A 15,443-nucleotide genomic window follows, 5' to 3' on the forward strand; every position below is an offset into this window, starting at 1 on the left:
GAAAACAACGACAAAAAAATCGAAAAGTACCAAAAGACAGAGATAAACATATTACAAAGACATAATTATTCTTATTAGAAAATTTAAAAAGAAACAAATAAAAAAAATAACCGACGGTCGACAACCAGTATCAAAACTGATGTCACTGACGACTAAACAAAGTCAAAGAAGAAAAAGTTGATTCGATCTATAGAGAAAGACACAAATTGTAAATAAAAAAAGGAGAGGATAAGGTGAAGGAAGAGAGCCGCTAGGGAATTTGATGTGAGCACATCCATGCCAGCAAATGTTTTAATTCAACTGGCTGCTTCATATTAGTTTTCAAAACTAAAAGTACGTTTTCAAATTTTTTTAATCTATCTTTGTATATATTATGTTTAATAAAAAAAGTAATTTTTTTTCAACATTTAACTAAATAATTATTTGAGTTTCTAATTTTTTAAAATTTTTGTTCTTAATATTTTGTTTTAGAACAAATTTTTTTACATAAAAGTTATTAGTTAACAAACACTCAACGTCATAAAACAGAAGTCATTTTACTCTAATCTAAAATATTAAAAAATGTTAAAATCAAAATGCGACTAAGATAAACATATTAGATTCTTTTAGAGTTAATTGTATAATATGTCCCCAAAATATGACTTTCTTTTTAAATTAGTCCCTAAACTTTTAGATATTTTAATTTAATTCCAAAACTATGACTCCCATTTTAAATTAGACCTTAAACTTTTGAACATTTTATTTTCATCCCTAAACTATGTCCATGTCTAAATTGGTCCCTTAACTTTTGAATATTCCGATTTCATCTCAAATTCTTCCAAATGCGTAATTAGTTTCAATCATAATTTAAACTAGATTTTGTTTTTCTTCAAACATATAATAATATAACTTAGACAAACAATTTTATTGACAAGGAATGTGATTTGTAGATACGTATAGTTTGGGATGAAATCGGAATGCTCAAAAAGTTGGGGGACCAATTTAGAAAGAGGGTCGTAGTTTGATGATGAAATTGAAAACTCAAAAGTTTGAGGACTAATTTAGAATGATAGTCATAGCTTATGGATGAAATTGAAACATTGAGAAGTTTAGGGACTAATTTAAAATTAGGGTTATAATTTGAGGACATATGGTGCAATTAACTCTTTTTTATATTGTGTCAATTTCATTGAAGGCTAATATAATATTTATTTATTAATAGATGATTGACTGAGTTATTGTACATGTGATTTGGTCAATTGGTCGTGGCAAGCATTCTTAATACTGTCGAAAGAATTAAAAGGAGGGGGACATAAAATATCCCAATCCAAAATTAGTCGGTCTTCGCTATTCACATCTGGTCATCTAATTAATTGGACCTGGACATTCTTCCAACCCTATCACACAACTTGAACCGTCTAACGATGCTTTCACATTACTTTTACAGGTTCAATGAATTGACCAAACACCAAGAACACATGCATGTTTTTGGAAAGGCATAATACCAAAATCCCCCCTGATGTTTATTGAAATAGCCATTTTACCCTCTATATATTTTTGGAGCATTTTAGATTCAACGTTCCATTTTACGGCAAAAAAGTCATAACGTTTGATGGAATAGACAGTTTGACTCTTATTTTTTGGAGCATTTTGACCCTCAACGTTTCATTTTAGGATAAAAAAGTTCATATTTTTTAGCGTTAAATGTTTGTTAACTAACTATTTTCATACATAGATTAACTTTTTGCCCCAAAATAAAATGTTGGGGCCAAAATATTCCAAAAAAAGAATGGGAGCTGAAACGACTATTTTGATAAACGTTGGGAGGTAATTTTAGTATTATGCCTTATGTAAAATGTAAAACTGGATTATTCTTCCTCATTTGACCGTTTGGTCTTTTTTATTTAACTTTTTTAGAGTTAAATTTGATGTCTTTTCAGCTTATTAAAATATCATTTATTTATAATCATATTAATATTTTTTGTTTTAAACCCTTTGGATATGAGATTTGTATTCAGAGATAGTTTCTTCATAAAACTCGACTCTGATTTGTGATTGTCGTGGTCTTTCACTAGCTTGATTTTCTGTTGTGATTCGTTTGTCGATGCAGTCAGATCTATTTATATTTATATTTGTTTGAGTTTTTTTAAGGAATTATTTTTTATTTTTTTCCTTGTATGATCTCAAGTGACTATTTTGCTGTGTCAATAGTTATAAAATGTCATAATTGTATGCTTAATTTTATATATATATATATATATATATATATAAAAAACGACTTTTATTTGCATAAAAAATTTAATCAGTTCAATAACATGGTATTTTAAAGTTATCCAAAAATCTAAATTGACGGATAAATGTGGATAAAAATCCAAATAGATAATAATCAAAGTCTTAAATTGTATTGCCATTGTATTACATGGATCAAGATTGAGATTTTAAAATTTAAAAAGTACAAGTTTAACATTGATCACATTAGAGTATATATTCTAATTTTATAACTTATACATATTACAGGAACTAATGACATAATTTAACCTAGTATATCGTAAAGACGTAAAATCAAGATTTTGTCCAATGATTAAGACATGTTAATTTAGATTAATATAAAAAAAAAAACTATAAGAAGAAAAATATTTTCGTTCAATTACGGGCGTCGGCCGTAGTTTGTGGACTAAAACCCTAGCAAAAAGCAAAGCCTTTCAGTTCAATATTTGAAGTGATGTGTAATGTAATTAATCATGATTTCGTAATGTCAATTTGACTATTTATTTATTATTTTCTCAAATATATTTTCTATGGGAAATCTTGGTGAACACGTTTAACAAGTTTTATTTTAATCCATTGAAGATACATTTTCTGTTAAAAATTACCGATTTTAATTGATTTTTGTCATTTTCCTAAAATGTGAAAGGAATAATGTGTACAATAAAGTCCAAATTGGTTGATATATAAGCAATAAGCAATGCCTAAACCTAATTCTGATTTGACAGAAAGGGTCAACGAGAAAAATAATTTTCAAACTCATGCATACCATTTTTAGTGTTATCATTATTTATATTATGTATAAATTCGTAATTAAGTCGTTAAACTATATTCGATAAAATTTTAATTTTTATTATCAAATATTTGATATTTTTCAAAACGACTGTCTTAAGTGAGTTTGTGAAAATTTAATTACACGAGAAGAGTGAAATATGAACATTCTAGTACTAATTTTATCGTGAAAGATAATTTATTAGTGGCCTGTAATTGACTGTTGACAACATACAGAAAGTGTAATGCCAAAAAAATATATCATTTAGAATTTTAGTGATAAAACTGTTATGCTACTAAAGTTTAGTATCCAAAACGATGTTGTCGTTTTAGGCATCAGGACAGCTAGACCAAACTATATTATTTTGGTGTGGCATACAACCTAAGTAACTGTTAGTTATGCCATCGTCTCATTAGCGATTAACGATAGAGTGTCATAATTAAATGTAAAATAATTTAATGTTATAATTGATGAAATTACAACTTCAATTGTATAAACGAGTCATTCAAGAAAATCTAGTGATATCTGAAATTTCAGTTTTCGATAAAATAAAATATTTTAAAACAAAGACAAATATATATATCAATGTTTATGTTTAATATTTTTTGTATGTCAGAGATTGGTCAACAATGAACTTCTCTAACTAGAAACATAAAAACCAAACAGCACCCACCCAGGGTTTTGCATTACTTTTATGGCGTGTTTCATGACTTTGACAAAACCACAATAAATTATTAAGGTTTTCAAACCAAACATACAGAATTACACCATCTCATCCTATTTTCTATTGGGTCTAATTTTGATCCCAGTCCCTTCATTATGCTACTTTTTAGAGTTTAATCCATCTACTTTAGTTTAAACATAATATGATTCATCTATTTTTACAATGTTATTAGTAAGTCAAATTAATAATCAGTTAATTAATGCCATTAAATTAATAATGTTGATTTCTTTACTAAAATTCGATCACATAGTTAAGGTAATGTAATTCCAATCAATTATGTTCAACTCATAATTAAAAAAAATACAATCACACTCAATATTTCATATGAATACAACCAAAATCAAAGTAGAGTGATTAATTAAATTCCAAATTTAAACATAGTACAAGGACTAAAACCAGAATTAGGCGTTTTCTTTTTTGTTTATTATTATTATATATGAGCACATTCTACATGCTTATCCCTCCTATATAAGTAAACAAAGACCTGTTATTAGTTATTACTCTTTTATCACTTTCTGCTAAAAAGCACATCACCAGCCTCCTCTGACCTCATTTATTGCCCTTCTTCCACCAAGTTTCCTTAGCCTTTTGCTTCCCATTTATGCTCCATCATTAAGTTCATTTGATCCAATTGGAACAACTGGTTTTGGAACTTCAGTTCTTCTTCTTAATTGGTGAATATATTTGATCTGGGTTTTTTCTTGAAGATTAAAAGGAAATAGATATGAATTCTTCTTCTTGGGCGGATGCCTTGGATCTTAATGCTTCAGCTAGGTCCCTTCAACTGGAAACTACTACTCCGGTAAGTCATTATATTCGATCTGTACCTTACCGCATCGATGGGTATATCGTTTTTGTTATGGTACCGGTATGTATATGGCCGGTGTCGGAACCGATTTGATGAACTGAGAAGCTTTTGTGTTGCAGAAGGAGACAAATGGCAGCAACTTTGTTGTATTTGGAAGGAAACTTACAGTGAAAGAAGAGGTGAGTTACTGAGTTGTTGTTAATGGTTATTTTATGTTAATTCCGGATTTTCTGAGTTCTCGAATTCGAGTCTCATTGTATGTGAATTATGTGTGAATTATGAAGACGGATGCTTTAGTGGACGAATTGAACCGTGTGAACGAAGAGAATAAGAAGCTGACGCAGATGCTAACAGCAATGTGTGAGAGTTACAATGCATTACAAAGCCAGTTGGGGGATTTAATGAGCAACAACAAGCAGGAAAAGTTTGAGCTTAGTCCGACGAAGAAACGGAAGTCCGAGAGCAACGGCGACGATGAGAACAAGAACAACATCGTCGGAAATTCTGAGAGCAGCTCAACCGATGAAGAATCATGTAAGAAACCTAGAGAAGAAATCATCAAGGCCAAAGTTTCAAGAGCCTATGTGAGAACTGATGCTTCTGATACCAGTCTTGTAAGTCTATAAAACCTTCCTTTACATGCCTGCACAAATACATGTATATCGTATAATAGTATGTTATTATATACATACTGTTAGGAAAGGCTTTTCATTATTTATCCGATTTCGATTCGTAATTCAGGTCGTAAAAGATGGATATCAATGGAGGAAATATGGCCAAAAGGTCACCAGGGATAATCCTTCCCCAAGAGCTTACTTCAAGTGCTCCTTCGCACCTAGCTGCCCCGTTAAAAAGAAGGTCGGTTTATCTGTATATCTATCTATATATAACATGCATATAAACTTAAGAAGTAATTTGGATAATCCGAGTTTTGAACTTTTTTTATATATGTTTGACGTTTCTTAGGTACAAAGAAGCGTTGATGACCAGTGTGTTGTAATTGCAACATATGAAGGCGAGCATAATCACCTTCCCCCATCTCAAATGGAAGCAACATCGGGTTCCAGCCGTTGCGTGAGCCTCAGTTCGGTCCCTGCCGGTTCGGCCTTGGTCAAGTCGGCAGGACCGACCATTACTCTAGACCTCACGAAACCAAAGTCCGGCGTTGATGAAGCTAGGAATCACTCCAAACCGAAAATAGAATCACCCGAAATCAAGCAATATTTGGTGGAACATATGGCATCTTCTTTAACAAAAGACCCCAATTTCACTGCGGCACTTGCAGCTGCCATTTCAGGAAGATTGTATTCAACAAATTCCAAATGAAAGATGAATCGGATATACACACACACACATGTATATGAAAATATGTTCTATTCTATTATTCTATGAGCTATATAAGTAGATGTTTTCAAATAGTACAACAATGCAGAAGAAGGGAGAAAAAGAAACCAAATATGAATCTGTTTAAGCACCAGCTTCTTGTAAATATATATTTTTAATTTTAGTTTCAACTTCAAATTGTTTTCAGTTTGTGTTCGTATTTTTCAATCTCGAAGTTTTATATTATTTTTTATTCATAAAGTTTGAATTTTTCACTATTCGACACACTGAATTTAATGCAAATCAAGTCTTATTTGGTAATTAACAAAGTATTTCTTATGTTTAAAGTGTTATGAATTTCTTCATCCTCAGTGCTCTTAGTTTTAAATTAACATGTAAAAAATATTTAAAATTCAGAACATAAACCAGAAATGAAATAATTTTCCTTTTAACCAAACGGTGTGTATATATAGGTTGGGTGGGTTAGTGTAAGTGGTAAAATTTATCAGATATTGGTGGAAAAAAAATTTCGTGAGATAATGTTGTTGGAGAATTATTTGCTGTGAGATAAGATGTTTGCTACAATTCGAACGTAGATCGCCAAGCCGTCCCTGCGACCAGTGCTGAGGTTGCCATGTGATCCCATCCAACTGTAGCTCGCCATGTGATCCCATCCAACTGTAGCTCGTCATGCAAGCACCACGACCTGGAGGGTTTGGCGGCAATTGATCTTACACAAAAACAAGTTCTGGAGACAACCACATTAAAGTTGGAGAACTTGTCTTCTTTTAAGGGTTGGTTTTAATATATATAAAGAAGAAGAAGAATAAGGCTTGAGCCAACAAATGCTTACAGATGTCTTCTTACAAAATTTGTTTGTCGGGTCCAAAACTTGCTTTTGTGTAAGATCAATTGCCGCCAAACCTCCAGGTCGTGATGCTTGCATGGCGACCTACAGGGATCACACAGCTCAGGTCGGGACGGCTTGGCGATCTGTGTTCGAACTGTAGCAAAAATCTTATCTCAACACTTAATTCTTCAACAACATTATCTAACGATTTTTTTTCCACACGATTATTTGATAAAATTTGCCGTAAGTACACACACTGTCCAAATCCTCTCTTTTCCAATCGTTTTAATTTTCCAACTTTCTTGATTATAATTTGTTTTATTTTTTTTCTTTGATACTAACCTACTAAAATGAAAAGATTATGGTGTTGTGTTCGTTTAGGGATTCCGGCGAAAGGAAAAAATGGGATTTTCCCGATTACACGAGATGGATGCTAACGGAGACGCCATGAACTCCGCCGCCGCCGGTGGTTCGAATTCAAAATCTTCCACCAAAAAGCATTCAAGAAAACCCAAATGTATTTTCCCTTTCTTTCCTGGATTGGTTTTTTTTTTTTTATTTAATTTAATTTCCCTTTTTTTATCAATCTGTTGAAACGGGATGCAATGTGGCTTATAATACCCAACAAGAGAAAAGAAACTCTGGATTTTGGTTGCAATAGTTGATTATATAGTTTTGATGTGCTGATAAATTGATAATTTGTTGAAGCTTTTAGTATAGTTTTGAGAATCAAGAATTGGGGTTATGGTAGATTTTCATCTCTTGTTTTGTTGGGGTTGCAGATTCTAAATTCACCCAGGCCCCATCAAGAGCTTCCTGCTTGCAAACCTGTTCTTACGCCTGGATTGGTATGTCTCCAATTCTCTTTCTTTTTCTTTCTGGATAAATGTATGTATGCATTTATTTATGTATGTGTTTGTGTGGGGTGTGCATGCATGTATGGAACTTTCCTTACATGAAGTACCTGAATACATGTATTAGGTTATGCCTAGACTCTTTGGAAGGAGAATGCTATGATTTTTCTTTCACGTTTATTTTAATGCAAGATTCCATTTTGGGGGAGGATTTTCAGGTCATTGCAACATTTACCGTCATTGGAATCGTCTTCATCCCATTGGTACTTGTATCATGGCCCCGTCGGAGCATTTAGTGAATTCTTCTCTCTTTATCGTCTCTAAATGTGTTCGTTTGTTGCTGTTCGATTCGTGCTGAACTTTGAAATCTATGTTGTTTCTGATGTTCATATAGGTGGTCGAAATTGTGGATCGCTATGATGACAGTCGTGTTCCTTCTGATTATTACAATAATAAGCTTAAGTTTATCCAAAGCGCTGATACTGACAAGTCTTGCGTTAGGATTTTTGCCAGTTAGTCCAATGCTTTCTCTGTTCTCTACTCTTTTTATTTATGGTGTTCAAGGAATTACTGTCTCATATCTATTTTACGTATTCCTCAAACATTTTATCTTAACACGTCGGTTCCACTAACGAGCATTAAGCTATACTTTTTTTTTTCTTCTTATTTTCCTCCTCTCTTTTTTTCCAGGTTCCTAAGCTGATGAAAAAGCCTATTTATATCTATTATCAGCTTGATAACTACTACCAAAACCATCGCCGGGGTGTGAAATCATATTCAAATACCGTGTTTAAGTTTCATGATATATAACTGTTTCATGAAAGATTTAGTAGTATTTCTTATGCATTTCCTTCTACGGTGCTTGTAGATAACCTTTCAATACTTTTAGTTTTCATCGTTCAAATTATTTATAAATTTGAAAAAAAATGGTTGCAGTTACGTAAAAAGTAGGAGTGATAAACAATTGAGGAGAAAGTCAGCTGCGAACGACGTGAGTGATTGTACCCTTGAAGACAAAACGAAGGACGGTCCGATCATTCCTTGTGGCCTGGTTGCATGGAGTTTGTTCAACGACACATATTGGTTTTCACTGGATAATAAGGCGATACAAGTAAACAAACACGACATAGCGTAGAAGAGCGACAAAGATCATAAATTTGGAAAGGATGTATATCCGAAAAATTTCCAGTTTGGAGGGTTGATCGGAGTTGCAAAACTGAACTCCTCCTTACCTGTAAGTATATTGTTGCGGAAGACGGCTATCGGATAGAGCAAATCACAACTAATAATTTGAGAAAATAAAAAGTAAGATAAAAAAGACACAAAATTTACGTGGAAAACCCCGAAATAATATAGGGTAAAAACCACGGGCAACGGTAGAAGAATTTCACTATGAGAAAATAAGAATTACAACTTCTCTCGATCTACCAAGGAGAAAATAATAAATTCTCTTGATAAAAAGGAGAAAACAACTCTCAAGAAATTCTCTAAATTCTCTCTAGTATTGGAAGAAAGCTAGAATGCTTTGGGATGATTTTGAAGCTAAATGAGCTAGGGTATTTATAGTTGAAGCTTAAGGACTAATTTATAAATATCCTAAATTATAATGGCTAAAATTGAGGTTCTATCATTGTTGAAAAATCAACAATTGTGTACTTCTTTTTGACAATTGTATTTGGTGGATTAATTAAATCCAACTTTCCACCGAAAGTTGGTTTAATTTTCAACAATCTCCCACTTGAAGATTTGATTGAAACAATCATATCTTCACACCATTCTTTCTACCTTGTACCATCATGTTGCTTACGTTTCTGACAGGTCACAAGAGGATCGACACCAAGTAAATTTATCGGTATTGATCGTTTTCGTCATGAAATCTGCTATGTTGTCTTTGGTAGGTATCTTCTGCATATCTACCTTCCATTCTTCTACCTTTTAACGAATGAAATGGTACTGAACTCGTATATGCTTTGTCCTTGAATGAAATGTTGGATTCCTTGCTAGATGCAAGACGCTTTGACTGTTACAAAACAGAGAGACATACTCTTGATTGTGCCCAAGCTCCTCCAATAGCATCTTCAACCAAATTGTTTCTTTACTGGCTTGTGTAGCTGCTACATATTATGCCTCTGTTGTGGATGTAGCCACAACTGACTGCAATTTTGAAACCCAACTTACAGTTCCACCAACAACTTTGAACACATATCATGTAGTAGATTTGCTTTTATCCAATTCCACTGCATAGTCAGAATCTACATACCCATTTATTAGTAAGTTTGATCCTCCGTAACATAATGAAACATTTGAGGTTCCTTTAATGTATCTCAGGATTCTCTTTACTGTATTCCAATGCTCTTTGCCTGGATTCGCCATGTACCGACTAACCACTCCCACTGCTTGTGCAATGTCTGGTCTTGTGCATATCATAGCGAACATTAAACTTCTAACTACTGATGCATACGGTACTCGAGACATCTCCATCCTCTCTTCTTCACTGCTAGGACTCATACTGGAGGATAATTTGAAGTTAATAGGAAGAGGGGTAGAAATTGACTTACAATCTTGCATGCTAAATCGTGACAAGATCTTCTTCAAGTAATTATTTTGTGAAAGGCAAATCTTCATATTACTTCAGTCTCGGTGAATTTACATCCCTAGAATCTTGTTTGCTGATCCCAAGTCCTTCATTTCAAATTCTCTAGCCAGTTGTGTCTTCAATTCGTCAATATGATCTTTGTTGGGTCCTGCAACCAATGTCATCCACATACAACAGCAATATAACAAAATCGTTATCACCAGACCTCTTGAAATAAGCACAAGGGTCTGCATTAAGTATGTTATATCCAAGACACATAATGAAGGAATCAAATCTCTTATACCAACACCTCGGCGCCTGCTTTAGACCGTACAGAGATTTGTTCAACCTGCAAACCAAATTCTTCTTTTCTTTTTCTTCAAAACCTTCAGGCTGGAGCATATAAATTTCTTATTCAAGATTTCATGAAGAAAAACTGTTTTAACATCTAGCTGCTCTAGATGTAAGTCCAATGTAGCACACATTGCCAAAACTACTCAAACTGTTGTTAGTCGAACCACAAGAGAAAATATTTCATTGAAATCAATACCTTCTTTTTGAGTATATCCTTTGACCACAGTCTTACACGATACCTCTCAACTTGATCGTCACCATTTCGCTTGATTTTGAAGACCATTTGTTACCAATTGGCTTCCTTCCTTGTGGTAGTGGCACAAGGTCCCATGTATTATTTTTATGAAGGGCTTCAATTTCTTCTTGCATCGCCATCATCCATAATGAAGCATTTGAGTTGTTTATTGCCTCCTGGTATGTTGATTACTCACCGTCCTCTGTTAAAAGACAATATGCAATATTACATTCTATAACATAATCTGAGTGCCAATTGGAGAGTCTTCTCACACGATCTGATTGACGAGTTATTGGAGCTTCAGAACTCTCTGGTTCTTGTTCATCATGTGCTGGTTCTACTTAAGAAGAATCTTCTTGTTCAACCTCCTTTTCCACATATATCTGTGTAGTCTATGACTTTTCAGTGCTATCATCATCTTCTTTTCTTTTTAGTTTATCTTCTACAAAGATAACATCCATGTTGATGATCACTTTGCGGTCAGTGGGATCCCACAAGCGATACCCCTTTACACCATCAGCATAGCCCAAGAATTTGCATTTCCTGGATTTTGGATCCAACTTTGAAATTTCTTGGGAGTTGTACATCACGTACACAACACTTCCAAATATATGGAGGTTTGAATAATCAGATGGTTTACCAGTCCACATCTCCATTGGTGTATTCAGCTCTATTGCAGTTGATGGAGCTCGATTCACCAAATAACAGACGGTATTGACTGCTTCTGCCTAGAATGGTTTTTCTAGGCCTGCATCCCTTAACATTGCTCTTGTTATTTCTAACAAGGTTTTGTTCATCCGCTCTGCCACTCCATTTTGTTGAGGAGTATTCGCCACTGTAAACTATTTTTTGATACATTCTTTCCTACAAAAGTCATCAAATTATTCGTTTGTGTATTCTCCTCCATTATCTGTTCTGAAACACTTGATCTTATTTCCATAATTAAGTTCAACCCGCGCTTTGAAGTTTTTGAAAGTTGAAAATACATCTGACTTCTTCTTAATAGGGTACACCCAGCATCTCCTAGAGTAGTCATCAATAAATGAGACAAAGTATTTTGCTCTACCTAGGGATGTAACTGGTGCTTGCCATATGTCAGAGTGAACCAATTCTAAAACACTTTTGCCTCTAGAATTTGATTTGTTAAATTTCAACCGGTGCTGCTTACTTGTTATGCAATGGTCACATAAAGGAAGTGTTACCTTTGTTAAGCCTGGAAGTAGGTTTTGCTCCACAAGGACTTTCATTCATTGTTCTGATATGTGTCCAAGTTTCTGATGCCATAGCATTGCCGAATCTGAACTACATGAGGCAACAGAGGCTTCTTCTTCTATCAAAGTCTCTCCCTTCAGCATGTACCAGTTTGCAGGTATCTTTTTACTTTTCAGCACCACAAGCGCTCCACGGAACACCTTCATGATTCATTTCCGTGTTTCAATCATGCTTGCATTATTATCCAATAATCCGTAGGATAATAAATTTTTCTTCAGGCCTTTCACGTGCCGCACATCTCGAACAACTTTAATTGTTCTATCATACATCAATTTGATGGTTCCCACGCCAATGATCTCTAAGGCATGATCATTGCAACTATACACAGATCATCCTGAGACAGGTTCATAATGATGAAACAATTCTCTTCTTGAGGTCATGTGATATGTTGTTCCCGAATCAATGAGCCATATATCTGCAAATCTTTTTCTGCCTTCCACGGTGGTTGACGCTTCACAACATAGAGCATCTCCATCATCTGAAGTGTTTGCGGTATTGCCTTGTGGATTGGAGTTTTTATTTAGACTCCAACAATCCTTCTTCAAGCGACCCTTCTTTCCACAGTTATAGCACTTTAAATTCTTCTTGCTTCTCGACTTCGATCTACCATGTTTGTGATTGCTGCTTTGGCCACGTTCTGTTGATCTCCCTCTCATTGTTGTCAATGCTTCTGCTTGCTGCAGATTTACTTGTCTGTCTTCCTTGTTCTTGCGCCGATTTTCTTCTTATAGAATAGCAGCTGCAACGTCATCGAAGACTAGACTGGTGACATTACTGTTTGTCAAGTTGATAATGAGTTGATCATACGAATCCAGTAAACTTTGAAGTAGAAGTTCAACACGTTCTTGTTCTCATATTTTACAGCTTAAGGATGTAAGCTGAGAAAATAAAGTGTTAAGTGTACTTAAGTGTTCCGTCACTGAATTAGATTTTGGCATCGAAGAGTGTATAATTTTCTCTTAAGGAAATTTTATTGTGTAGCGATGTGGCATCGTACAATTTGTGAGATGATCCCATATCTCCTTAGCTGTCTTCTTCTCCTCGATGCTTGATAATACTTCATCTGCTAATGCTAGATGAAAGTTTGCCATATCATTCTTGTCCATTTCGATCAATTTGTTGTCATCTGTGAAATCCACCGACCTTTCACTAATAGCTGCTAGACAACCGTCTTTCCTCAGGATGACATTCATCTTCAATTTCCACAGTGAGAAATTTCTCCCATTGAATTTTTCAATATCAAATTTCGTTGTCATAGCTTCTATTACGGATAGCTCCCACTATTTCACTATCATGAATAGTTCTTTGGAACCTTCAAAGAATGGGTAATAACTTCTTACTTTCTTATGTTGGAGGATCCACCTTTTGGTGGCAACCACAAAGACAATAAGCAGATATTACACATTCAAATCTGGCTCTGATACCAATTGTTGCGGAAGACGACTATCAGATAGAGCAAAATAACAACTAATAATTAGAGAAAATAAAAATTAAGATAAAAGATACACAAAATTTACGTAGAAAACCCCTAAAAAATATAGGGTAAAAACCACAGGCAACGGTAGAAAAATTTCACTATGAGAAAATAAGAATTACAACTTCTCTCGGTCTACCAAGGAGAAAACAATGATAATTCTCTCTTGATAAAAATGAGAAAACAACTCTCAAGAAACTCTCTAAATTCTCTCTAGTATTGGAAGAAAGCTAGAATGCTTTGGGATGATTTTGGAGCTAAATGAGCTAGGGTATTTATAGTTGAAGCTTAAGGACTAATTTGTAAATACCCTAAATTATAATGGCTAAAATTGAGGTTCTACCATTATTGAAAAATCAATAATTGTTTACTGCTTTTTGACAATTGTATTCGGTGGATTAATTAAATCCAACTTTCCACCGAAAGTTGGTTTAATTTTCAACATATATATATGGAATGCTTTTTATGTTCATGTTTGGTTCGGAGGGAGAAGAGACAGAATGTGTGTTTTGTGGATGTAGTTAAGTAAACAAGAGGATCTGATGGTATGGATGCGGACAACGGCTTTGCCGACATTCAGGAAACTGTACGGGAAGATAGAGGAGGACCTACCGATGAACAAGAAAATACAGGTTGAAATACAAAATAATTACAACACCTACAGTTTTGGGGGAAGAAGATGGTGGTACTTTCAACCACAAGCTGGATAGGTGGGAAAAATGATTTTCTGGGAATTGCATATATCATTGTAGGAGGGCTATGCTTGTTTTTGGCAGTCTTCTTCTTTATGTTATCAAGCCAAGGCAAGTTTCTTTTTCTTACACACATATATATATACATACATATATACATGCATACATATATATACATACACACTTTTATCGAGCCAAGGCAAGTTGTTTTTTCACACACACATATGTAGATATGCATAATTTTTTACGTTATCAAGCCAAGGCAAGTTTCTTTTTCTTTACATACATGCATGCATACATACATGCATGCATACATATGTCATTGTTGGAAGGCTATGCTTGTTTTTGACAGTTTTATTCATACTTCTTTACGTTATCAAACTAAGGAAAGTTTTTTTTTCTTACATACATACATAACATAAATACATACATGCATACATATATCATTTTAGGAAGGATATGCTTGTTTTTGGCAGCCTTCTTCATACTTCTCTATGTTATCAAGCCAAGGCAAGTTTCTTTTTCTTACATACATGCATACGTAACATACGTACATATATGCATTCTAAATAAATAAATAATTTGTGTGTTGAACAATTGGCAGACCTCTTAGTGATCCATACTACATGTCTTGGAACAGTGACAAGGAAATTCTTAACATTCATTTATTTTCCTATTTTCCTTTTCTTATTCATAATTTTTATTAATTGTTTTGATTTTTTCTCCATGTTCTATGTTTATATATTTACAATGAATATATGACATTTTTTATGATGTTAAACAACATTAAGTGAAGTCTATGCATCAGGTTTAAACTTTTGAACTTTTTCATTTTTTTGTGTTTATAAGTTTTATCGACATAAATAATATTAAATTAAAAAATGATATTCCTAAAAATAAAAAAATACAGAATATTCTCAAATTTATTTTAAAAAATTACTTTCCTCCTTTTTGAAATTTTCAAAGTATTATAACAAGTTTTTAAAGAAATATATAAAATTCTAAAATATAAATAAGAGTCGAGTGACATGAGAAATTACTTCCGAATGTAAATTGTTTATCCAAATTCAAATCTGAGAGTTCAAAATAGGAAAGATTAGTAGGATAAAAATAAACATTATATTAATTAGTTGATGTGATATTAAATTTAATAATAGAAAATTAAACAAAAAGAATGATCAAAACGATTAATAAAGAAAATTGAGAATATGTAAAAAGGCGGAGAAAAGCGTGTATCATAAAAATTGAGTCATTGAAAATTAAAAA

At 33.5% G+C, this 15,443-nt stretch overlaps 1 protein-coding gene and 1 pseudogene across 1 annotated transcript; both read left to right on the top strand.

Moving 5' to 3' along the window:
• The first annotated feature begins 4,424 nt into the window (after window positions 1–4,424).
• Window positions 4,425–6,078, top strand: LOC120196050 (probable WRKY transcription factor 40). Its single transcript, XM_039197943.1, has 5 exons — window positions 4,425–4,542; window positions 4,668–4,727; window positions 4,833–5,162; window positions 5,290–5,406; window positions 5,515–6,078. The coding sequence occupies exons 1-5, from the start codon at window positions 4,465–4,467 to the stop codon at window positions 5,872–5,874; spliced, it is 945 nt and encodes a 314-aa protein (XP_039053874.1). The 5' UTR covers window positions 4,425–4,464; the 3' UTR covers window positions 5,875–6,078.
• A 1,069-nt stretch (window positions 6,079–7,147) lies between these two features.
• Window positions 7,148–14,999, top strand: LOC120196032 (annotated as a pseudogene).
• Window positions 15,000–15,443: the final 444 nt, after the last annotated feature.

The sequence above is a fragment of the Hibiscus syriacus genome, unplaced genomic scaffold, assembly GCF_006381635.1.
Source record: "Hibiscus syriacus cultivar Baekdansim isolate YM2019G1 unplaced genomic scaffold, ASM638163v2 tig00117026_pilon, whole genome shotgun sequence".
Taxonomy (NCBI): domain Eukaryota; kingdom Viridiplantae; phylum Streptophyta; class Magnoliopsida; order Malvales; family Malvaceae; genus Hibiscus; species Hibiscus syriacus.

What these genes read in the sequence shown, in the direction of transcription:
- LOC120196050 (XM_039197943.1), top strand. Translation starts at nt 4,465, where the DNA reads ATGAATTCTTCTTCTTGGGCGGATGCCTTGGATCTTAATGCTTCAGCT. An exon ending in ATGCTTCTGATACCAGTCTT is followed by an intron (nt 5,163 to 5,289) that starts GTAAGTCTATAA and finishes TTCGTAATTCAG; the next exon opens with GTCGTAAAAGATGGATATCA. An exon ending in GCTGCCCCGTTAAAAAGAAG is followed by an intron (nt 5,407 to 5,514) that starts GTCGGTTTATCT and finishes GACGTTTCTTAG; the next exon opens with GTACAAAGAAGCGTTGATGA.